This window comes from Elephas maximus, chromosome 25 (assembly GCF_024166365.1).
Source record: "Elephas maximus indicus isolate mEleMax1 chromosome 25, mEleMax1 primary haplotype, whole genome shotgun sequence".
NCBI classification, from domain to species: domain Eukaryota; kingdom Metazoa; phylum Chordata; class Mammalia; order Proboscidea; family Elephantidae; genus Elephas; species Elephas maximus.
In genome coordinates this window covers 18,961,421-18,987,376 of record NC_064843.1, presented here as the reverse complement: position 1 = coordinate 18,987,376, position 25,956 = coordinate 18,961,421, and the positions used below count along the sequence as shown (strand labels likewise).

General features: G+C 47.6%; 1 protein-coding gene and 1 long non-coding RNA gene across 6 annotated transcripts in view; one reads left to right on the top strand and one right to left on the bottom strand.

The window, feature by feature from the left end:
- Window positions 1-25,956, bottom strand: part of RIPOR3 (RIPOR family member 3) — an 87,249-nt gene that overhangs the window by 50,901 nt on the left and 10,392 nt on the right. The window contains exons 1-2 of one of the 4 annotated variants that reach the window (XM_049870075.1): window positions 11,635-16,099; window positions 9,402-9,457 (exon numbers count right to left, since the gene is read on the bottom strand). The exons of 2 other annotated variants lie outside the window; for them this stretch is intronic. In XM_049870075.1, coding sequence (XP_049726032.1) covers window positions 9,402-9,428 — 27 coding nt within the window. In that variant the 5' untranslated portion in view covers window positions 9,429-9,457; window positions 11,635-16,099. Of the gene's footprint in view, window positions 1-5,668; window positions 5,757-9,401; window positions 9,458-11,634; window positions 16,100-25,956 lie in introns of those variants that run through there. One more of the 4 variants, XM_049870078.1, reaches the window with a different exon arrangement.
- Window positions 1,461-25,071, top strand: LOC126067821 (uncharacterized). Of its 2 annotated transcripts, none has more exons than XR_007515466.1 (3): window positions 1,461-1,560; window positions 19,030-19,610; window positions 21,818-25,071. It is a non-coding gene; the product is annotated as an uncharacterized LOC126067821 (long non-coding RNA). The 2 variants fall into 2 exon arrangements; XR_007515467.1 differs by having other exon boundaries at window positions 1,461-1,580.

Below are 25,956 nucleotides of genomic sequence, written 5' to 3'. Positions count from 1 at the left end.
ATATTAATAAGTACAAACACTGTATCACCCTGACTATGGACCCAAATCCATCATGTACATTAACTCACTGAGTGCTGGCAGCAACACCCTGACGATTATTAACCCCGTTTTACCGTGAGGAAACTGAGGCACACATTAACTCACTGAGTGCTGGCAGCAACACCCCGAAGATTATTATCCCCGTTTTACACGTGAGGAAACTGAGGCACAAAGAAGTTAAGTTGCCTACTTAAAACCATACCACTAATAAGTGGTGGAGCTGGGATTCAAACCCGGTAGCTGACCCATGTCCATGCCCTCCGGCCATGCTGTGCCACTGCTCTAGCCGGGGTTGGCCGCATGGTCACAGAGACAGGTGGAGGTGCTGCAAGAAGACTTTGATCATCTGACTCTGGAGTCCCTTTCCAATGACACGTGATGAGTTTGCACTTTTGACAGATCTCCTGGTTGTCTTTGAAGAGGCCAACTGCAGTGAAGAGCACTGCCCTGTCTGTGGCGGGACCTTTACAGCAATTTCAGTCCCTGGCTGCAGAGTGCCCCTGGAGAGCAGAATAGGGTGGCTGACCAGGAATGGCAGATTCCCTATTGCTGTCAAGACGATTCCATCTCTTAGCGACGCTATGGGACAGAGTAGAGCTGCCCCACAGGGTTTCCAAGGCTGTACTGTTTACGGAAGCAAACTGCCACGTCATTCTCTTGTGGAGCAGCTGGTGGTTCAAATCACTGACGTTTTGGTTAGCATCTGAGCACTTAACCATTGCGTCACCGGGAGTGGCAGGGAGGCCCGCTTTTCACTGCACACCTTTCTGTCCCTTTTAAATTTTGTACCGTGGGCATGTAAGACTCTGGTTCAAAAAAAAAAAATCAAGCCAATCAGATTACAAGTGACACATAGCTAGCAATCAAAGTAACTAGCATGCGGCTCTCTGTTTTCTTGAAAATTCTAGAGGGATGTTATTTTGACACTAAAAAGGTGATTTTTCTATCAGCTAAAATAAATGCATCAATCCTTCTAGTCTTTTCCTGTACACAGAAATAAAAAAAAAAAAAACTTACTGTCTGCATGCAGGCGGTGGTGGTATGTGTCTATGTTAAAAGCATTCGCTTAATACAAACATTTATGATGTGCAATTGTTCTAATAGCCTGGGTTGGGTATTTCTTCATTTCTTATTCTCTTACTGCAAGTGGCTGCCTCTGGAGAGACCTGGTTCCTCGTTCAGAGTGGATGGACCTACCTAAGGATGGACGCCAGACAGAGACAGCTGTGCAGTCTCTACCCATCACCTAGTGAGGCAAGAGCACCCATTGTCCTTCCTTTCTGCCCCCCAAAATTAATTACAACAGGGTCTCCAAAGCCTTGACACTGTCTGCCCCGTTTCCTCCATTCCTCCAATCCTCACCCAGCCTGGGAGGCAGGCCAGCAGACAGGGCACCGCCTTTCACAGCTGACCTACAGAGGCGCACAGAGGAGAAGTGGCTTATCCACAGTCACCTTACCACACAGCCAGGCAGAGGCAGAGGCAGGAGGGAAACACTGGCCTGCAAACAACATTTTGAAGGTTGGTGCGGAGCATCTGAGGTGAGGGGGTGGAATGGACCAGAATCACATTGGAAGGACCCCAGGGCGGGTGAGGGGCTGGGCATTGGGGAGCCCAGCGGGATCAGCAGTCAAGCTCACCCCACCGCAGTTGCGCTCAGTCCCTTCCACGGTGACCAGTACCCAGCCTAGATCCTGCCTGCTGTGCTTTTGTTGTGGACCCACAGCCTCGCAGTGCTTTCCCCTGCTGAGTCACCCTCCTGGAATCCCCAGGGCTCCCCCCAAGCCAGCCCGTCTTGGGGCTCCTGCCCTGGCACGTGGGCTGCTGAACCAGGGTCTGTTTGCTCACAGGGGCTGTTAACAGGACAGGAAACAGTCAAAGGTTCAACAAGAGCTGAGCCATCTGGTCCTCCCGAGGTAAACAATTTACAAAAGGCAAATCGGGCCGGCCTGCCGGTCTGGTTTTACGTTAGACAGTGAGATGAGGATGGTTTCCTTTTTACTCTGGTGCCTGTTGGAGAGAGACGCTGTGGCTTCAGCTCAAGTGCCTTCCTGGGGCAGAAAGTTGTCTGGAGAGGGAGGCAGGAAAAGTCAGATACCTGCAGATCTTTTCTTGCCCCATTCTCAGGACTGAGCAATATCTTTATGTCAGATGGTTAAGCCAGATTGTAAGAAGAATGGATTTCCTTCCAAAGAACAGGCTTATTTTTAGAACCCAAAGCCTTCAATTTCACGAATCTTTAGGCTTAAATCCATTTTCTATTAGAAGACCCCTAGTGGACTCCCCAGGCATTTCAACTCTGCTCTATTAGCCACTGCAAAAGCCCCACACAAAAGGAAGAGAAAGGTCCCATTCTTGGTGCTCAGAGTGAAGCCAGTGGATTCCCAAGCATGTGAGATATGCGTGTGGCTGAATAGCCTGAAATAAACAGCTTGTGCTGGAATTGTAATCCTGGAGTTTCCAAAAGTGTTGCAAAACATTCCATCTAGGCAGACGCTCAGCAGTTTGTGTACTACAAGCTGTTTATCGATCAAATTCTGCTTTGTCAAACATTCTGATTTGGGTCTACTGGGAGATGATTTAGGTAGGAATGTATCTCAATTTTGTAATAGAAATCACCAGAGAAACAGGGCTCCCTTTACAGAGGCCCATGTTACAGAAAACGTGACCAGAACAGGCAATTCCCATGAGGATAAGGATAGTACTAAACTTTGAACTCACGTGAAAAAGAAAAATTACATCTGGCAACTGAGATTTCTGAACTATTTATAGACACAACAATAACCTCTGAGACACATAGTCACAGAGAGACAGTGCGGCACAATGGTCAATGAGTATAAGGCTTGGGGTCAAAAAGCCTAAGTTCAAGTCCATCCTTCGCCGCTTTTTAGCTTTGAGACCTTGGACAAGTCACTTATCCTCTCTGAGCCCCAGCTTCTTCCTCAATAAAATGGAAGCCACTGAAGTTATCTGACCTTACAGTTGTAAGAACTTGCTCTTTTTCTCCTTGTTAAAGGAAAAAAAACAACTATGATTTATAACTTTTCCTACTGTTTTGTGCTGCTAAAGTTAGAGGCCTGGGGTAGAAAACACTTCGTCTTGCCCAGCAACTTAATGGGTTTTTCACTGTGCAAAGGTCAGCCCCAAGCATAGGTGGGATGGAGGAGGAGACCCCAGACTGCTCAGTGGAAGAAAAAACAGAAATGTGGGTGTTAATAATTGACAGCTAGAGAAGAGGGTGGAGATGTGAAATTCCTAGAGGGTGGGCAATGAAGCCTTAAAATGGGGGTGTGTAGAATTTAGCTCCCCCTGGGTTCCCATTGCCCCAAATTCTCTAGACTCTCTCTCTCTAACCCAGAGCCCGACCGTCCACTCACCAAGGAGAGGCCAACAACCTAAGCCAGGCTAACCAGATGCCAGCTCCTGGAATAGGTACCTGGAGCAAAAGCACAGAAAAACTGAACACACTGGATTTTGTCCATCTGCTTGAGCCAGTCCTGGGTTCCTAGCCCCTTGGTTTGGGCCCATTTCTGGGCTTGGCTCTCTTGATGCTCCATCAACTCAGGGAGTGCCCCCAGGGGCCTTCCAGGGGACCCCTTCAGCTTAAGTCAGCCAGATTCTCTTGTTGCGGCTCACAGCAGGTATCTCCTCAGATCTGCTTCCTCGGCAGCCTTGCGTCAGCAAGATTTTAGGACAGACGGAAAAATTGGAGCAGTGTCCAGCATGGGACAAAATTATGCAGGAAAGAGATGGCAGTTTTAGGAGAAGGACAGAAGCAGTCTGGAGGATTTGGGCACCAGGGCGCTGACACTTGGGGGATACGAGCCCCACACAGAAAGCCAGCACTGTGGAGACACAGGACAAGAGGGGACAGTTACACCGTGCATTCTCCCCTGTGAGCAGGGACCCTCACTTCTGCCAGGGCATCTGCTTTGGCTGCCACGCCTCCCCTGTGGGGCGGGGGCTGGGCCACCGCCAAGCAGGCCCTTCCTGCACACATGCTGTTTTGATTCTGCACCCCACCCCCAGGCATTATTGGTCCTTCTGCTTAATGAGGTGAGGTCCACTCAGCCCAGTGGCAATTTCCGTAAAAACCGATGGCCCAACGGGGTGAGTTTACAGGGAAGTGCTCCCCAGGGCTGGGCTGGCTGGAAACAGATGCCTTGCCCCCTTCCAAAGGTGGTATTGAGGTCCGAGGGTCCTAAAGGGTGGCAGGAGGGTCTATGAGTACTAGAGTCCTGGGCTAGGAGGTCAGAAGATCTGGGCGCCAGCCCCAGGCAGGCAGGTTAATGAGATGTTTGGTTCTCTGAGCCTCACTGGCCTCATGTGTAAAATGGGGATAAAAGCACATACCTTACAGCGTTGCTGTTAAGCATTATTGATAGAGGCAGCCTGAAAACTGCAAAGCTCTAAACAAACGACAGGAAGTACTAGTATTGATATTACTCTCATCGTTATCATCATCATTGAGCCTAAGACCCTCTGTGGTGGGCAGAATACTAAAATGACCCCCCAGTGAGCCTCACACTTGCATAATCGTTTCTCCTTTGAGTATGTGAATATAGTGATATATCATTCTCATAATTGCGTTACCTTATATGGCAAAGGGACGATCATCGTGGGCAGGCCTGACTTAATCAAGTGAGCCCTTCAACAGGCCTGGTCTCTACTGCCAAAAGAGGTTCGAAGCATGAAAGAAATTCAGCACGAGGAACAGTTTCCATTGCTGCGTTTGAAGATGGAGGGCCCACGTGGTAAGGAATGTGGGTGGCCTCTAGGAGCGGAGAGCAATCACCAGTTGACAGCTAGTAACGAAATGAAGATCTCAGTCCTAGAGCCACATGAAACTGAATTACGATAACAAGAATGAGCTCAGAAGCAGATTTTTCCCCAGAGCCTGTAGACAAGAACACATTCCTGCCAACACCTTGATTTTAGCCTTTTGATACCCTGAGCATTTATTTCATTTCCTTTATTTTATTTTAGTGTGTCCTAAATTTTAATCATTCATTTGCCACCTACACCATTTTTCCTATACGTGAGTACCACCTGTTTTGTAAGTTACATAATATGTTTCTTTAAATTAACTCATTTTTTAAAGTATATTTTAAAAGAACGCTTAAGTTGTCACTGTAAATAAAAGCCAGCACCATTTTTCACAAAAAAACAACATAATAACTACCAAATAGTCACTCCAAGCACACAGCCATGTGAAAGTCCAGGTGGGCACACTTGCCTGCTAAGGCCTCCGTGCTTCCGAGGGGAGATGAGTGGGTCTTAGGGAGTGTCTAAGGTGCGCCTGACCCAGGCCATGGTCTTTTCAATCACCTCGTATGCATGCAAAAGTTGGATAGTGAAAAAGAAAAACAGAAGAATTGACACTTTTGAACTGTAGTGTTGGCAAAGAGTATTGAATATGCCATGGACTTCCAGAAGAACAAACAAATCAGAAATACAACCAGAATGCTCCCTAGAAGCAAGGATGGTGAGACTTTGGCTCACTTACTTTGGACACATTATCAGGAAAGACCAATCGCTAGGAAAGGACACCGTGTTTTGGTAAAGGGTCAGCGAAAACAAGGGAAACCCTTGATGAGACAGATTGACACAATAACGAACTCAAACATACCAAAGATCCTGAAAATGGAACGGGACCGGGAAACGTTTCCTTCTGTTATACATGAGGTCAACGTGAGTCGGAGGCAACTCGAAGGCACCTAACAACAACAAAAAAGGGAGTACCTGGGTAGTGCGCATGGTTAATTCAGTCATCTACTAACCTAAGGGTTGGAAGAAAGGCCTGGCAATCAACTTCTGAAAAATCAGTCATTGAAAACCATGAAGCAGAGTTCTACTCTGGCATACGTGGGGTCACTATGAGTTGACTGGATGGCAACTGGTACAGAGCGTGAAAGACATACCAGCAATGGGGACTTTCACTGGCATAACCAAAACAAAAAGCTAATTGGAAAGGGACTATGTTCTCACTGGTGAGGCCTGCATGCCTCCTAAAATCATCTCCCCCTGACCTCCTGCAGGTTGAGACGCAAATATCACCTTCTCAACAGGTCTTTCCTGGCCCCTTATTAAGTGTGACCACCCCTGGAGCCTCATCTTCAAGTCCCACATCCCAGCTGTATTTTTCTCTTTGGCATCTAACATTGTCTGACATGCTATGCACTGTATCTTCCTTGTCTATTGTCTGTCTCCCCCAGTAGAATGCAAGCTCTAGGAGGGCAGGATTTTTGCCTGTTTGATTCACTGCTGAATCCCCAGCACTACTACAAAAGTGCCTGGCAAGTAGAAGGCACTCAGTAGATATCCTCTGAATGAATGAGTGAGTGAGTGAGTGAATGAATCTCTGTGTCCTGGGTGGAACACACTCGGGTAACACATTTTATACTAGCTTTGTACCACATCTTACACTTTGAGGTGGCTTGATACACAATGGTTGAGGGGGCAAGTAAATGAATCAATCTATCCATGGATTTCTGTCCTGCTAGTGATGCTCCGGAAACCCTGGTGGCATAGTGGTTAAGAGTTACGGCTGCTAACCAAAAGTCTGGCGATTCGAATCCACCAGGTGCTCCTTGGAAGCTCTGCGGGGTAGTTCTACTCTGTCCTATAGGATCGCTATGAGTCGGAATCGACTTGACGGCAACAGGTTTGGTTTTGGCTTAGTGAAGCTCCCCATGTCTGAGACAACCCAGACTTCCTCCGTACATGTTTTCTGAGTCCCCAGTTCCAAACCCTTGCTGCAGATTGTCTCCAGGACTAGGCGAACGGAGCCTTCACCAAGAAACGAGGCTGAATTCTCAGGCCTCCAGGTGAGGTCGAATAGTGGTAGCTTACTAGGAAAAGAAAGCTGGGGGTCCCCGGGAGTTGTAGGGAGTTCAGGAGGAGTGGGGAGAGCATTCCCCAGGGACAGGCTCCTTCTTGCCCTCCTACCCAGCGTCCCCAGCACACTGCCAAGTGGGAGAAACCAGGCAGACACACAAGCAGGCTGAAGTTACTAAGTGGTCCTAAGTACATCAAGATGGCCGCAGCGACGCCAGCCACTCCGAGTGGATCTGGAATGAATTGGGGGTTGTTAAGATTGCCGGTTTAAGCCTCTTCTCACAGGAAAAATATTTATTTCACTGAGCTCTGCTTTTTTGGAAAGCTGCGCCTGTAACAGTCTGCATCGATCTAACAGAGTTTTGGCTACCTCTGGTTTTTGTCTCTCCCCTGTCTCAGGCGGCACGGGCTCTGTGTGTGTGTGTGTGTGTCCACAGTGCACACTCCAGTTATTACACAATCAGCCCAGAAGACACAGTCAGGGCACTCTGCTCTTCTTCAAACAAAAAAAAGGAGACAAACGGACTTCGTGGCAAGAGGCACAAGACCTTGATGTTTTGTCTTCAAAGATGCTTGATTGCAAGAGGCAATTGCTTCTTTCCTTATCTTTTTATCTAACACACTGATATGCTGCCTTCTTTTTTTTTTTTCTTTCTCCTGGTTTGGGAAAAAGAGTGAAGACTAATATGAGGGAGAAAATAAAAGACACCCTTACTCCTCCCAGGGGGCCGTGATTAACCTTTAGTGCACAGTTGTTCCTTCCATTCTTTTTCTGCTCTTTGAAGCCTAGAGACCAGGGTTTGAATCCCAGCTCTGCCACTTATTAGCTACGTGGCCCTGAGAGTCATGTCACCACTTGGAACCTCTGTTTCTTCATCTGTAAAATGGGGTAATAATAGTGCCCACCTCTTTGGGTTGTTGGGAGGAGTAAACGAGAGAAAGTATATACAGAGTTTAGCAGAGTTTCCAGTACATAGTAAGTGCTCAATAAATGATAGCTATGGTTATTTTTCACTTCATATGCATGTGAAAGCTGAACAATGATAAAAGAAGACAGATGAAGAACTGATGCATTCGAATTGTAGTGCTGGCAAACAATTTTGAATACATCATGGACTGCCAGAAGAACAAAAAAATCTGTCTTAGAAGAGATAAAACCAGAATGCTCCTCAGAAACAAGGATGCCAAGACTTCAGCTTGCTTACTTTGGAGATATCATCAGGAAATACCAAATCGCTAGAAAAGGACATCATGTTTTGGTAGAGGGTCATCGAAAACAATGGAAACCCTCAAGGAGATGGATTGACATGCTAGCCACAAAATGGACTCAAACATACCAATGATTATGGAGATGACAAAGGACTGGGCATTTCGTTCTGCTGTACATAAGGTCGCCAAGATTTGGAGTCAACTTGAGGCAACTAACAACAATAATGTTATTTTTACATACAATGTTTGTACCTTCTGTTTCGTGAGACAGTATAGCATATACACTTTCCCATTTCACCAAGCTTTTTTCATGTGCGATTTTAGTGACTGCAAAATATTCCATTGTAGGGCTATACCAATGTCATTTTTTAACTCTTCCCTGTGGATAGAAATAGAAGCTGTTCCAACAATATTATAGAGTGCTGTGATGAACATTCTCTAGACTCATATATTGGTCTGTAGTTGAGGTTCTGCCTTTAGGATAAATACCTGGTAGTGGAATTACTGGGTCAAATGGTATGAACCCTTCAAAGGTGTCAATGCATCATACTTAGCACTACGATTTGTTTTCGGAAAGGTTACCCACAGGTTTGGATGAGACAAACCATCTCACCACATCCCAGCTGCACTGAGGATTAGCACCTTTAGTTGTTGCCAGTTTGATCGTAAAAAATGACATTTCATCCTTTAATTTGCATTTTTTTAATTCACCCACTATTTTTCTTATGTTGGTTTTATTAGCTATCGTCCATTGAGTGCTTACAATATATCAAACACAGGCTAAGGACTCTCCACAAAAATCTCAATCAATCTTTGTAACATCCTTTGGGGTAGATATTATTATTACTCCCCACCCACCCTCCCTTTTTTTTTTAACATGTGAGGAAACTGAAGCTCAGAGAGGTTAAACATGTTCCCAGAGTCACATATGTCATAAATGGTGAGGACAGACTTAGATCCCAGGTCTTACACTCAAAGGCTATGTTTCTTATATTGCAAGAATTCTGATGCCCCAGGAGCCAGAGGGGAAATTCTTCCAAACTCAAGTGTGCAGTGCCAAAGGGAACTGCTGGGCCCAAAGGTTCAGAGTTCTGTTCTAAATTTATTCTCTCTGACCTTCTGGAGGTTCTAAATTTGGCCAAACAAGTTCTTCCAGCCCAATGGATGACGTGGGTGCATTGTTTTGAAGATCAACCTTTTTCCTGGTATGAAAGTAATAAAATAATGCAGGGCTTGTTTGAAGGAAAAGTCTTTCTGCCTGCTAGCCGCCATCTGAAAATGGCCCTGGGGCTTCCCACTGGATGGTGAACACTCACGGTTATTGGCTGATTTATCAAAGCCATTTCCTGGATCCAAGTCCGAGGTTCTCCTCCTGAATGAACCAGAAAGAGCCTCAGGAAATACTTAAGCAACAAAATTCTTACCAGAACCAAACTTAAGATTTTCCTAAAATTACAAACAAAGAAAAATATAAGACTCTCAGGTAGTCTTTAGACCAAGGTGGAATGGCCGGGTCTTTGGGGACTGGAGTAGAAAACCCTCACTGGCTGAGTCTCTACTTCTCTGGGAAAGTATTGGAGTGACTGACCTGCCCGGTGACCCCCTTTCAGACATCCTGCCTCCACTGAGGTGGGAGCAGGCATGTGACCCACACGGTCTGGCCACTGAAGACTGAACAAGCCTTGGACACTGAACCTGGGAGGAACCATCCATTCGCTGGCAACAGTCATATAGCCTCTGGAGCTAGACCTAAAAGGATGAGCCTGGAGATCAGATTCCCTTCCTCAGGAATGTGAACAAAGAGACATGCCAGTTGGTGGTACAGATACTTAAGCTGAAAGGTCATAGACTTGGGGTTGCAGTAACCGTTCTGGAGAGACATGTATACAGACATATGTTGAAGAGGGGAAGTGTTCTTAATATTGTTCTGAGGAACCCTGGATCCTAATGACAGTGTCAAGTGGCCGCTGGATCAAGCTTTACCTGAACCTTACCCTATCACCAGCCTTAATAGTTATGTGAGCCAACAAATCTTTTTTCAAGTTAGTTTCATTGGGGTTTCTGGGGTTTTTTTTGTTTCGTTTCATTCTGTTTTACAACCAAAAGGAACATCGCTATAACCTCATAATGCATTCCTTTTTTACCTGAAATTGTTAGGGTAGATTTCTGTTCCTTAGAACCCAAACAGACCTCACCAAACCACAGCTGTTTGGAAGAGCTGAGGACTCAAAGCAGTGTTCCTGCATGTCCCAAGGGACAAATTCCCCTTCCCTGGACTGAGGCACTCTGAGGAGATGACAAAGAAGTTAGGACTTAGGAACACACTGTCCTCCTGACGAACCCTTCTCAGCCTCAGAACCACTATTATCAGAGTCTCTCGCTGTCACTCTCTGAAGGTCCTGGACAAAGGGTGAAGCCAGGAACTCCTGAGGCAGAAGGGCAGGTCAGGGTCCTGGGAGAGAAGTGGAGAGCTAGGGCTAGGGCAGATATGTCTTCCATTTCCCCTGGGCTCCCACAGTACAGCTGCTGTCCACAGTGAGTTCAGCCCAAAACAGGGACAAATATGGGGAGCCCAGCGACATGTCCAAAGCACCCCACTTTGGAGCCAGACCCAGGTTCAAATCCTAATGCTGTCATTTCCTTAGCTGTGTGACTTTAGACAAATCACCTCACTTTTCTGTGCCTGAGCTTGTCTGAAGATCAGAGTCCACTAGCGCTTTCTGAAGCCCTTCTGGAGGCACTCATTCACCAGGCAGTGACCCAGTATTGAGGGCACTACCAGGGTAAACTGAGTCTCATTGAGGCAAAGAGGCTTAGCAGTGGTTAGTGGCGCTGGGACCTAAACCTGGGTCTGATGACTTCCAAGTATAGGTCTTTTCCAGGACATTGCAGTGCAGCCGGGCAGATGACCATGTGCTGTGGACGCATCTGCCCTCGCATTTCCCTTCCAGCTGGTTCTGTAATCAGCAGCCCTTCCAGACATCCCTCAGAGACGCCAAGAAGCTGACCGCTGATGAGGAAAGGATTCGCTGCACACTTGACTCTCCCTCCAGCCTCTGCCAGACCCACCGGAGGCGTGGGCATGTCCCAGACTACCTGGGAGCATCTGTGTTTGTCATCAGGCAGGGCTTTTGACTAGGGCCAGACCCCCAAAGAAGGCATGCAGAAGAACAAAGCTGAAACACAGAATTAGAAGTAAGGCCTCCAGATGGAAATAAATAAGCAATAATAGTTAGGCACATCTGTGAAATTAGGTGCTTACTAAGGGGCAGACCCTGGGCTGTTTTATGATTTCATTTTAGGGACTAGGACAATGCTTTGAGGAAGGGGCTGACAACAGGCACAAGGCCACATGGCCAGTGGCGGGGGGCAGGGCTGGCTCTGAACCCAGGTGGGCAATCCACTCCTGGAGAGCTGTTGCAGGCACCAAGGCAAGCACCCCAAGGTGGCGGCCTTCTCGAGCCAGCCACTCTCGGTGCCCTCTGTCCCCAGGACTACCCTCCCATGTGCCCCCCTGCACCCCCCCATGTCTTCCACCAGTTGGCTTACCTGGTTCCTTGTGGGCCCCACAAGGGAGTCTTCGGACGAGGAGAGAGGACTGGACTGGCAACCAGCTGTGGATTCGAGTCCTGGCCCCTGCTTACTACCTGGGTGACTTTGTGGTAGTTGTGGTTAGGTGCCGTGAGTTGGTTCTGACTCATAGTGACCCTGTGTACAAAGAACAAAATACTGCCTGGTCTTGTGCAATCCTCACAATCATTCTTATGTTTGAGCTCATTGTTGCAGCCACTGTGTCACTCTTGTTGAGGGTCTTCCTCTTTTTCACTGCCCTCTACTTGTCCAAAGACTGGTCCCTTCTAATAACATGTCCAAAGCATGTGAGACATAGTCTTGCCATCCTTGCTTCTAAGGAGCATTCTGGCTGTACTTCTTCCAAGAAAGATTTGTTTGTTCTCCTGTCAGTCCATGTTGCCAACACCATAATTCAAAGGCATCAATTCCTCTTCGGTCTTCCTTATTCATTGTCCAGCTTTCACATGCATATGAGGCGACTGAAAATACCATGGCTTCGGTCAGGCATACCTTAGTCCTCAAAGTGACAGCTTTGCTTTTTAAAGGGGTCTTTTGCAGCAGCAGTATGCGGTTAATTTCTTGACTGCTGCTTCCATGGGTATTGATTGTGGATCCAAGTAAAATGAAATCCTTGACAACTTTAATAGTTTCTCCATTTATCATGCTGTTGTTTATTGGTCCAATCATGAGGATTTCTGTGTCCTTCATGATGAGGTGCAATCCTTACTGAAGACTGTAGTCTTTGATCTTCATCGTAAGTGCTTCAAGTCCACTCCACTTTCAGCAAGCAGGGTTGTGTCATCTGCATAACACAGGTTGTTAATGAGTCTTCTTCCAATCCTGATGCCCCATTCTTCTTCATATAGTCCAGCTTCTCAGATTATTTACTCAGCATACAGATTGAGTAAGTATGGTGAAAGGATACAAGCCTGACACACACCTTTCCTGACTTTAAACCCCATAGTATCCCCTTGTTCTGTCCAACGGCTGCCTCTTGGTCTACATACAGGTTCCTCCCAAGCACAATTAGGCGTTCTGGAATTCCCATTCTTTGCAATGTTATCCATAATTTGTTATGATCCACACAGTCGAATGCCTTTGCATAGTCAATAAAACACAAGTAAACATCTTTCTGGTATTCTCTGCTTTCAACCGAGATCCATCTGGCATCAGCAATGATATCCCTCATTTCATGTCCTCTTCTGAATTAGGCTTAAATTTCTGGCAGTTCGCTGTCAATACACAGCTGCAACAGTTTTTGAATGATCTTCAGCAAAATTTTACTTGTGATATTAGTGATATTGTTCAATATTTTCTGCATTCTGTTGGATGACCTTTCTTTCGAATGGACATAAATGTGGATCTTTTCCAGTTGGTTAACTAGGTGGCTGTCTTGACATAGGCGAGTGAGTGCTTCCAGCACTGCATCCATTTGTTGAAACATCTTAGTCGGTATTCTATCAATTCCTGAAGCCTAGATTTTTGCCAATGCTTTCAGCGCAGCTTGGACTTCTTTCTTCAGTACCATCGGTTCTTGATCATATGCTACCTTCTGAGATGGCTGAACATAAATCAATTCTTTTTGGTACAGTAACTGTGTATTCCTTCCACCTTCTTTTGATGCTTCCTGTCATTCAATATTTTGCCCATAAAATCCTTCAATATTGCAACTCGAGGCTTAAATTTTTTCTTCAGTTCTTTCAGCTTGAGAAATGCCGATCATGTTCTTCGCTTTTTGTTTTCTAACTCCAGGTCTCTGCACATTTCATCATAGCGCTTTACTTTGTCTTTTCAAGCCACCCTTTGAGATCTTCTGTTCAGCTCTTTTACTTCGTTTCTTCCATTCACTTTAGCTGTTCTATGTTCAAGATCAAGTTTCAGAATCTCTTCTGACATCCATCTTGATGCTTTTCTTTCTTTCCTGTCTTTTTAATGGCATTTTGTTTTCTTCATGTTTGATGTCCTTGATGTCACCCCACAACTTGTCTGGTCTTCGGTCATTACTGTTCGAAGTGTCAAATCTATTCTCAGGATGGTTTCTAAATTACTTTGGCTCTTGTGGACTTGTTTTAATTTTCTTCAGCTTCAGCCTGAACTTACATATGAGCAATTGATGGTCTGCTCCACAGTCTGCCCCTGGCTTCTTTCTGACTAATGATATTGAGCTTCTCTATTGTCTCTTTCCACAGAATGTAGTAGATTTGATTCCGGTGTATTCCACATGGGGAGGTCCACGTGTATAGTCACTGTTTATGTTGTTGAAAAAAGGTATTTCCAATGAATAGGTCATTGGTTTTGCAAAATGCTATCATGCAATCTCTGGTGTGGTTTCTGTCACCAAGGCCGTATTTTCCACTACTGATCTTTCTTCTTTGTTTCCAACTTTCACATTCCAATCACCATTAATTATCAATGCACCTTGATTGCATGTTTGATCAATTTCAGACTGCAGAAGTTGGTAAAAATCTTCAATTTCTTCATCTTTGGCATTAGCGGTTGGTGTGTAAATCTGAATTACAGTTGTATTAACTGGTCTTCCTTGTAGGCGTATGGATACTATCCTGTCACTGACAGCGTTGTACTTCAGGATAGATCTTGAAATGTTCTTTTTGACAATGAAGGCGATGCTGTTCCTCTTCGATTTTTCATTCCTGGCACAGTAGACCATCTTATTGTCCAATTCGAAATGGTCAATATCAGTCCATTTCAGCTCACTAATGCCTAGGATATTGATCTTCAAGCATTCCATTTCATTTTTTACTTCCAGTTATCCTAGATTCATACTTCATACGTTCCATGCTCTGATTATTAATGGACGTTTGTACTATTTCTTCTCATTTTGGGTAGAGGCACACCAGCAAATGAAGGTTCTGAAAGCTTTACTCCATCCACGTCATAAAGGTCAACTCTACTTTGAGGAGGCAGCTCTCCCTCAGCCATCGTTTGAGTGCCTTCCAACCTGGGGGGCTCATCTTCCAGCACTACATCAGACAATGTTTCACTGCTATTCATAAGGTTTTCTCTGGCCAATTTTTTTTTTTTTTAGAAGTAGATCACCAGGTCCTTCTTCCTAGCTGGGTGACTTTCTAAGCCTCAGTTTGCTCCTCCGTACAAACAGGGGCTTGGATTAGACTCTTGTTGTTGTCATGTGCCGTCGAGCTGACCAAGTTTTCAAACTGCAAAGTGCAAATTGTTTATGGGCCAGGAGCTCAACTGAGTGGGTTAGGACAAGCACTGATTTCCGTTATTCAGCATCAGAAGCTGCGTTTTCACCAGTGCACACCCTGTCCTGTCTGGGAGTGACCTGAGGGCAGGGTTCCTGAGTGCTTCTCTAATCCCACCCAGCACCTAGCACAGAGCTATTACCCAAAAAACCGACTGCTGTTGCGACGATTCCAACTCCGAGAGACCCCATAGGACAGCAGAACTGCCCCACAGGGTTTCCAAGGCTGTAATCTCTACAGAATTAGACTGCCACATCTTTCTTCTGCAGAGCGGCTGGTGTGTTTGAACTGCCAACCCTTCTGTTAGCAGCCAAGTGCTTAACCACCAAGCCTCCAGAGGTGTTTACTGGCTGTCAGGTGACTCACATAGGGAACTGTGTCAGTCTATTCCACTTCCAGTGTCTGCCACGTGGATAAGAACCAGAGTCAGGCTTAGCTGGGTTTGGAGCCTGGCTCCACCTTTACCATGTAGCCCAGAGTAGTGCTACTCCTCCTTTCCAAGTTTCCATTTCAGCATCTGTTCATAGGGAATCATTCCACCGACTTCATATGGTTGTTATATAACTATTAATAAAGACATGCATGTAAAGCTCTTGGGGGCATTGGTAGTTAAGTGGTAGAAATCTTGCCTTCCATGCGGGAGACCCAGGTTCAATCCCTAGCCCATGCACCTCATGCAGAGCCACCACCCATCTGTCAGTGGGGGTTTTGTGTTGTTATGATGCTGAACAGGTTTCAGCAGAGCTTTCAGACTAAGATGGACTAAGACGAATGGCCTGGTGAGCTACTTCCTAAATTTAAAACCTTATGGATCACAATAGCCCGATCTCATTGTGCATGGGGTGGCCAGGCGTAAAGCTTTTGGCCTTGTGGGAGGCACACAGACAGCCCATCAGCTCACTGAAATGATGATTAAATTAAGTTCATATCACATATGTCACAATAGGCTCACTGAGGTCAAGGTACCCCCTTCAGTACCTTTCTAAGAACAAATAATCACTAGTTACTTGGCACCTATTTGATGGGGTGAGGCTGAGTGGGGAGAATAATAGCTATGGCAGGACCTACTCTCCACGTTCTGGCTTCCCTAGATTGGCTGTCAGCCATTGGCTCTCCCCTCTAAGACACCCCCTCACCCCTCTCCCCAGAATGGAATAACTTCAGCATCAGCCCCTATTTGAGAATGCGGGCCTAGCAGAACACATTATTAGATTTTACTGTATTTAAGGCAGGGCATCAAAAAGCCGACGGAAACCTCTGCGGGTGGACAGATAGTTTGATTGCGTCGCCCTGCCTGTCTGTCTGCTGAGCCACCAGTCGGCGGCCGAGACTTCTGCCTGTCCTCTGACCTTGAGTCTATTCTTTTCCTTGTGTGGCAGCTGTCTGGAGTGGAAATCTCCACTGAGTGACAGACCTCCTCTTGTTGCTCAAATCAGGCAGGATCCCACAGGAAAAGACACTGGCCGGGAGTTCCAAGGGTTCTGTCACTAAGTTCCTGTGTGACACCAGGGAAATCACTCAGACTTTCAGAGCTTCAGTCTCCTTAGCCCCATTGGCTTAGAGCAGAAATTATAAATAGGGTCATGTTCCAACACCAAGTGGTGGATACTGGTTGCTTTGGGTATAGTGTTGAGATGGGTTCTGAGGCTGTGTTTGGGCTCAATAGGAAAGAGTGCTGTGATCGACCAGCAATGTCTGCCATGAATTGAAGGAGAAATAATAGAGGAATGGTATGTATGTTGTCACATATTTGCCTCCCCAACCTAGATGCTCCATAAGCTTCCTCAGAGCTTAAAATGGCTCAGATTCTCAGCATCTCATTGGAACACCGAAAACTTCAGAAGACCTCTGCTGATTTGACCTTCTTTCTTCTAACAGTGCTACAACTTTCCTGTGATGAATGATCCCTCACTACTTTTTCACCCACACGGTTAAAGTGGACTAGAACACAGCCCAATCGGACTACCACATTCTTACTGGCACCATGACTGGTTCAGCTGAGGAATTCTCCTGCAAACCAGGTCCATGAAAACCAGCCCTAAGACCCCACCCCCACCCTGCTGGATCCAGCCAGACCTGAGGCAAAACCCAATCCTAGACTTTTAAATGATGTGAACCAATGAATTCTCTTTCTTGTGGAGGCCAGAATGAGTTGGGGCTCATTCATTTGCAATGCAGAGTCCTAACACGCAGACTCCACGTCCTTCTTTTTCCCATCAGGACCCAGAATGGGGACCAAAGAAGGATTTGGCTAGTATGACAGTGAGAACATCTGGGGCCTTGATTTTTCCCCTCCTGGGCCTGAGGCATTCACCTGCCAGGAGAAGATCTGGATTTGTACCGAAGTAATAAAGAGGAGGACCGTGGCGATACGCAGTTCCTGGTACTCAAAATAGATTTTGCTGTGTGACAAGAAGATTAAAAGGCACTGAATGAGAAAACCATTTTTAAAAGGTCCCTTAGCTTCCAATTAACATAGAAAAGGCTGCCCAGGTTCTAGGCTTTTTCCCAAATTGTAGCAAAAGTGAGGTTTTCCTTCTACCCATGACACCGAAGCATAAGGCCTGCTATCCATGGCAAAAGGAGCTTATAGCACAGAAAAACAGAAGAAAATCACCCAAAGTTGTCACAAATGTCCCAATTGCCTGGTTCTCGGTGTCAACCCAAAAAGGACCAAAGCATGTGGGGTGGGGGGCGAAGAGCAGGGACTGATGGGATCGCCTGGGTTCAAACCCCAGCTCTGCCACTTACTAGCTCTGTGATCCTGGGCAACTTATTTCACTTCTCTGTCCCTCAGTTTCCTCATTTGTATAATGGTGCTATGAGAATTGAACGAGTGAATGTGTATGAATGCTTAGAATAGTCCCTGGCATATAATAGGCACTCTGTGTGTAAGCTGCTTCTTTATGCTATTGCTGTTTTATACAAGTGAAGCCAGCTCCACAGGCAGGGGGGTTGATCTGATCCTCTGGGGGCTGGGGAGAAAGCTGAATCAATACCACTCCCACCAGCTTAGGGCGGGGGACCTGGAGGTGCGCCAGGTTGAAAGGAAGCCCTGATGCTCCCCTTTCCCTGGCTATGCTGGGTCCCTGCATGGCCCACATGCCTGGCAAAGGAGGAGGGGGCACCTGGTTAGAGTGGGGCAGGGTGACCCTGCAGCAGGTGCTGGCAGTGGCCAGACAGCATAGGCAGAGGACGGGGGTGCAGTCGGGAGGACCAGTCAGAGCCCAGGGGGAAACAAGTCAGCCAGGCAGAGCTCTAAGCCCTGCCCAGGCCGAGAGCCCAAAACATGAGTTGTACCAGCTCCCAGCTCAGCCGTGAATGCCAGGAGGGCAAGCAGCAATCCTGGCAGTGGATGTGGCTGGAGACCCCGACTCTCCCCCCAACCGGGAAGTCACATCATCAACACACCTCCTGATGCCATCTTGGAGAGGAGCTAGGGACAAAGGGAGCGAAAGGAAATTTAAAACTGAGCATGACCTAAAGGCTAAAGTATTGCATCTGAGTAGTAAATTCACCAGATTAGACTAAATCTAGTTTTTTGCTTTTTTCTTTTCTCATTGTCCTATGACTGAAGTTTGTGAGAATTATCTGATCAGTTATAGAAAATAAAGCAAAGCCTTTTTCCCTGCACACACGCTTGGGAGGGTGAGCACATGTGCAGCCCCCACAGCAGTCACCCCAACGGTGGGACCCTCGCCTGTCTTGCTCAGTCCTGGGCCTGAATGTAGTAGGTGCTCAGCCGATCTCCACCGAGTAAGCCAATGTGCAGTTAATTTCTGAGTCTCAGTGGTGGCTGGAGGCAGAAGGTGACTGGTCCTGGGATCAAGGAGGAAGGACGAGGCTCTTTGCTTCATGGGGAGGATGGGCTCTGAAGTCAGACCCAACTGAGTTCAAACCCTGGCTCTGCCCTCATGGAAGACAACATCTGATGGCCCCCAATGACCCCGCCTCCTGGTGTTCACACCGTGTGTAATCCCCTCCCCTCGAGTGGAAGCTGGACCTAAAGACTATTCCAATGAATAAAACAAGGCAAAGGTGATAGAATGTCACCACCAAGATTAGGTTACCAAAGACTGGGACTCCTGACTTGCTTGTCCTCTTTTCTCTCTCTCACCTTCTTGGTTTGCTCATTTGATGAAACAAGGTGCGGCGCTGGAGAAAGCCACGTGGCAAGGAACTGAGGGCGGCCTTCAGCCAACAGCCGGCCAGGAACTGAGGCTCTCAGTCCAATAGCCACGAGAAACTGAATGCTGCAAGCACCACTGAGTGAGCTTGTGAGTGGATCCTGCCCCAGCCAGTCCTTGAGATGATCACAGCCCTAACTAGCACCTTCACTATAGCCCGTGAGAGACCCTGGGGCAGAGGGCCAGCTAAGCTAGGCCCAATTCCTAGCCCACAGAAACCAGGAAAGCAAACGTCTATGGCTTTAAGTCACTAAATTTGGGGGTAATTTGTTATTCAGCAATAGAGAACAGATACAGCCCCTCTTTTGCTCTAGGCTCTTGGACCAATTAGCCTTTCTGTGTGCACCTCACCTAAAAACAGGTCAGCAAAAAAAAGGAAGACCTTCAACAAGATGGACTGACAAAGTGGCTGCAACAATGGGCTCAAACATAACAACAATTATGAGGCTGGCACAGGACCAGGCAACGTTTCTTTCTGTTGTGCATGGGGTCACAATGAGTTGGAACAGACTTGACAGCACCTTACAACAATACCTTGCAGGTTTGTAGTGAGAATGGAAAAAATGAATGAGCTATGGATAGGTGGTAGAAGGAAAATGCCCACGGGCTAGAGTGGTGAGAAGATCACAGACCCAAGGGTAGGTGGACTCAGGCCATGAAGAGCCCTCACTGAGCAGCTACCAAGCTCCTGGCTGTCCCCCAGGAAGGGCCCACACCAGAGGCAAAGCCCCACCTCTGTCCTAACTTTTCCTAGGCCATTTCTCCTGGGGCTTCGAGGGCCAGTGCTCAGAGCTGCCTCTGAGGGAGAAGCCAGCAGAGGCCCGGGGCATGAGGAGGAGACATGGCAGGGGCACCCAGCACCCTCGAACTTTGCCTGCCACCCCCATGCTGGGCTCTACTGACCCTTGTTCGTAGATTATGTTTATGGTGGGGCTGCTGTTGCCTAAAAGCTGGCTGGGCTTAGTGCTGTGGGGACAAACAGACGGAAACCCACAGCATCTGATAGCCTCAGAAACTGACCCTCGTGGAAGAGCTACAGCCAGCTGGCAAGAGAACCACGCCTGGCCATGCTCCCTTGGCGGTCAGACCTGGGGGCAATGGGCAAAGGGAAGGGGGCAGGCTTCAGCCCCCACATTGTAACAGATGATAGACCCCGAATCAGGAGAACAAGTGTTCAACCTGGGTGCACATCAGAGCACCTGGGAGCCTGGACAAATATGACGTCTGTGTGAACCAGAGGCTGGTCTCAGGCTGGACACCTTTCCCACACCCCTCCCGGGCCTGACTGCTGATGGAGGTACACGTCCTCCCATCCATCCCAGGCTAGAGTCCTGTGGGCAGAAGGCTCACAGGGCCATGTGGCCACTGTCTGTCTATCCCTCACTCCTTAGTATGGGGTGTGAAGACAGAACCTTGATCTCCACAAATGTGGAGGCTGGCTGCCAGCTCACGGACAGCACACCTGTAGCAATGGGAGGTTTGTGGGTAACCCCAGAGTCCCTCCTGGTTCCCCCCGCCCACTCCCACTTCCACTGATCCTGCAGCTTCTCATGATGCTGGGGTGCATGGACCACCTAGGCTGGGTAACAACCAATATCTGTACCCCATGGGTTTGCTAGTGGCCGGGTCTCCTGGATGACTCCCAATTGCCCCACAGGGCAGGTGTTAGAAGAAGGCTCTGCCCTTGTACAGCAGGCGAGTTAGGAGCCTCGCCCAAATCCTCAGCTAGAAAGCGGTAGCGCCACTCCTGCCTTGAGTCCTGGCTCTGCTCTTCTCTGTCTACCAAGGCAACCCCCACCACCCCACCATCATCACCACAGCAATGGCTCACATTTAATGAGAACTCACTTTGTGCCGCTAGCTCACTGAAGCCTCACAAACCCCTTGGAGGCAAGTTCTATCGCCATCTCTGTTTTACAGAGAGGCTGTCTAAGGCCCAGGTGGTCGGTGGAGGCAGCCTGGCTTTGTGATGATGCACTGTTCTGTCTCCCTCTGAGTCCGCTGTCTCAGATGTGGCTGGCCCCTATCACTTATCAGCTACCCCCAGCCAAGCCCAGCAGCCTGGCTTTGTCAGATCTCCCCACGGGCCTCCACCTCACTCCCCAGCTAGGAAAAGGCATCTCAGCTCTCCCTGCTGACAGAGTAGCTTATTCCTGTACGCAAAGTCCCAGTCATCGGGAATTACAACGCTTTCTTCCCCACATGGAACTCATGGCTCCAAGAGGCCCCTAGTTGCACACTCTCCCACCAGGCGAAGAAGTGATTTCCACGTCCCTGGCACAGGCGCATTAAAATGTAAAAGTTGTACATCAGCTGGCAGCAGTGCTCATGTGTCTCTGTTAGGCCTACTCCGCTCCGCCAGGCTTAGTCCCTCCTCGCTCTCAAAGAAACAGCTTCATCCTCCGAGGGCCTCCCCGGGACCAGGAGAGGCATCAGAGCCCGCAGACCCGACGACCACGGTGAATCGCTCTGCGAGGATTTAATAGCATAGTCTTGATGACGAATAAATCACATCTAATGGACCATTTTTCAATTTGTAGTTCCAAGGCAAGACTCTCAAAACGTTAACAGATGTGAGGAATGAAACGCCCAGCCTCTGGCACGCTCAGGGGCTCTGACACGCACGGCGTTCACCCTGGTTTCCCACCCACGGGAGAGCCAGGCAGGAGATTTGGGTCCAGAGTGGGAACACAACGAACGCATGCTCGCCACTGTAAAGACAAGGTTTCTTTTTCTCTCTTTTTACAGCTCTGGCAGAGATATGTCTGGAGAGAAGTGTGGGCCAGGAAAGAGCGAATCTCAGATGCCTGGGATTCTGGGACAAGAAAGTACAGCAGATTCCAAGCTCTTGGGATGAGACCGGAGGGTTAGAAATCTTGCCAGCTTCAGAGTCTGAACCCAGATGTGCCATTTACTAGTTGTGTGACCTCAGGCAAGTCAGTTCACCTGGAGGTAGTCCTGGCCCCACCTTGTGAGGGTTCAGAGGATTGAATGGAAAATGGAATAAAGTGCTGAGTAAATACTGGGGTAAGGCCAGTCTTCATAACAGACCAAACCAGTGGCCATCAAGTGACTCCAACTCATAGCGACCCTATAGGACAGAGTAGAACTACACTATTGGGTTTCCAAGGCTGTAATCTTTACGGAGGCAGATTGCCACATCTTTCTCCAGCAGAGTAGCTGGTGGATTTGAACTGCCAACCTTTTGGTCAGCAGCTGAACGCTTAACTACTGCACTGCCAGGGTTCCTTATATTCATAATAAAACTAAAAAAACTCACTGCCATCAAGCCGATTCTGACTCATAGCGACTTTATAGGACAGAGTAGAACTGCCCTATAGGGTTTCCAAGGAGCAGCTGGTGGATTCGAACGGCTGACCTTTTGGTTAAGAGCCAAGCTCTTAACCACTGTGCCACCAGGGCTCCTTGTATTCATAATAGCTAATATCTATTTACTGGAGCCCTGGTGGTGCAATGGTTAAGCGCTAACCAGAAGGTCAGCAGTCTGAGCCCATCCGGTGGCTCCGAGAAAGAAAGACCTCACAATCTGCTCCTGTAAAGATGACAGCGTAGGAAAAGTACAGGGCAGTTCTGCTCTGTCATATACAAGTAGACACCTTGGAATCGAATAGAACAGCACACAACAACAACAAACAATATTTATTTGGTGGTTACTCTGTACCAGGTACTTTTATAAATGTATCACATGTGTGAAATCCTTTAAATCCTCACAACAACCCTTAGTGGTAGATACTATTATTATTATTATCCCATTTTGCAAAGGGAGACGTGGAGAAGTTAAGGGACTTGTAGCCAGATCCAGATTCGAATCTTGATCTATCTGGTTTAAAACCTGCTCTCCAGGGCTGGCTGTATGTGCCAAGTGCTAGCTTGTTCAGGCTCACTGTGATAATCTTTATTCCCATTTCGTAGATGAGGAAACTGAGGTCACAGAGGTGCAATAGTATGTCCAAGGACACACTAGTTAGGGACGGACAAAGTCAGGTCCATCTGACTCCAAAGCCAATGCCAGTTCGGTTGACCAGACCACACCTGGCCACTTCTCAATGCCAGTGCTTTTGGGTGGCTCTGAGATCCGGTGCAGGGGCCACCACAGTCAGCAGTGTGGGGAAGGTAGCAGTTACTTCTGCTCATGCATTCGTTAACACTTTCAGGGAAGAAGAATAAAGTCCAACGGCAGGTAAGGAGGGCACCAGGGCCAGCATCACTGGTGTGGGGATCCCTCTGGACCATGGATACCCCCAAACGACCCTGAAGCCATGCCTGGATTTACCTCATTTGGATTTTCTGTAGTCACTGCTGCTAAGCGGTGGTTGGGGAGAGAAGGGCAAAAAAAGGCAAATCCGCACTTCCGATATAATCCAGCAGCAAAGATTCCTCGCCCTGGGTCAAGGGTATTTTTCCACCAGGAAACAAGAACAGTTCATCTGAGTTTCTTCACCCTTTGTTCCAAGATGCAAAAATGTCAGCAATGTGGAGGGCTCTGGCCACGGAAGGACCCGGCTGGTCCTCGCGGTCAGGTCCCTGCACAGCCGCGCCGGGGCAAAGAACACTGCAAGAGAGCTGGGAGGAGAGGCTGCCAGCGGCTGCTGTGCCGAGGACTTGCCGTGGGCATGAGGCGAGGCTCTCCCCATCTTGGGCCCTGGTTTTCTTCTCTGATCCAACATGACACTAAGCATTTGTCAAAACCCATAGGGCTGTATGACACAGAGAGTGAACCCTAACGTGAGCGATGTTGTTGGGTGCCATCAAATGGATTCTGACTCAAAGTGACCCTATAGGACAGAGTAGAACTGCCCCATAGGGTTTCCAAGGCTGTAATCTTTACAGGAGCAGATGGCCAGGTCTTTTCCACCGAAGAGTGGCTGGTGGGTTTGAACCACAGCCAAGTGCTTAACCACTACGCCACCAGAATTTCTTTCTTTCTTTCTTTCTTTTTGTTGTGCCTTAAGTGAAAGTTCACAAATCAAGTCAGTCTCTCACACAAAAACTTAATATACACCTTGCTACATACTCCCAATTGCTCTCCCCCTAATGAGACAGCCTGCTCCTTCCCTTACCACCAGAATTTCTTAATGTGAGCTCTGGATTTTAGTGAATAATAATGCATGGAAATTGGCTCATCAATTGTTAACAAACGTACTGCAGGAATGCAAGGTGTAAATAGGAGAGACCACGCGAGGGAAGGAGGTAAACGGAACTATCTGTACTTTCTGCACAATTTTTCTGTAAACCTAAAACACTTCTAAAAAATGAAGTCTATTAAAAAATAAAATAAAGGCAGCACCAAATATTGATGAAAAAAAAAAAGCCTGGTCCACTATCTCACAGAGGTAAGAGGTAGCCGACTATATGAATATAGGGAAGGTCATATTGGGCTTTTTTCCTTTATTTTCCCATCAACATCGTGACCCACCCCCCGCCAAGATCTTACTTTATAACAAACATACCTGGCCCTGGTAGTTAATCCAAATGGATTCACTAAGCACCAACTGCATGCATATCGCTGTGCCAGTCTCTGGGAGGATACTTACAACTATCAACACTGATAATTAATAATAGTATTATGGATTGAATTGTGTTCCTCAAAAAGATATGTTGAAGTCCTAACCCCCAGTACCTGTGAATGTGGCCTTGTTTGGAAAGGGGGTCTTTGAAGATGTTATCAGCTAACATGAGGTCATACTGGAATAGAGTGGGTTCTAATCCAATATGGCTGACGTCCTTACAAAAGAGGAGAAGAGACTCAGACAAAAAGACACAGAGGGAGGACAACCATGTGGCAGTGCAGGCAGAGACTGGAGCGATCTACAAGTTAAGGAACGCCAAGGATCGCTGGCATCTCCAGAAGCTGGGAGAGAGGCATGGACCAGGTTCTCCCTCAGAGCCTCGGAAGGAATCAACACCATCAACACCCTGATTTCAGACTCCTAGCCTCCATAACTCTGAGACAATAAATATCTGCTCTTCTAAGCCACCAATTTGTGTGTTTTTTGTTGTTGTTACAGCAGCACTGGGAAGCCATTATGAATATCAACACTGATACCATTTGTTGAGCATTTGCTAGATTTAACACATTATGTACTTTTCCTCATTCAACTCTCACAACAGCCCTGCCTAACATGTATTATTAAGACCAAGAGAAAACTGAGTTCAGAGAGAATATAATTTGCCCCGTGCCGCACAGGTAAGTCTGCCGCCCTAGCCTTTATTCTCTGCTGCCAAATCAGACCCTGCTGCCGACAAGTACCTACAGCCCAGCTGGTGAGAACAGGCCCAGAGCTCCTGTGGACGTGGTGTTTCTAACACTGGCTTGTATTTTCCATGCTGGACACAGGGTCAAGCGCCCTACATGTGTTGTGTCACTGAGACCTCACAAGGCCTTCCTGTGAGGTTGTCACCATTATTATTATTATTATCCTGCTTGTACAGATGAGGACATGGAGGCTCAGGGGTTAGTTGGGTGGAAGCCCTAGGGAGTCAGGACCAAACTCCACCCACAGTTCAGCTTCTCCATCATCACATGTTCTGCCCCGCACAAAGGGAGCTAGATAGCATGGGTGGCAGGGACACCAAAGGTGTTGGAGGAGAGATTCCAGAAAGCTTCCTAGAGGAAGAGGATCTCAAAGGTCAGGCAGAATTGGCATAGTACAGACACCCTGTCTCCAGACCTCAATAGGGAATTTGCCAGGAACTGGAGGCTGGAGGGTCCTGGCCCCCAACATTCTGGAAACTCACCCATTGGTGCTTTACTTGCCTGAGGGGCACGGGAGGAATCTGTCCTGCCTAGCTTGGGGAGAGCCGGACCTGCCTCCAGCCCCACCCCACAGGCCTGTCTACGTTCCAGGCCAGGCCTGGCCTTGTGC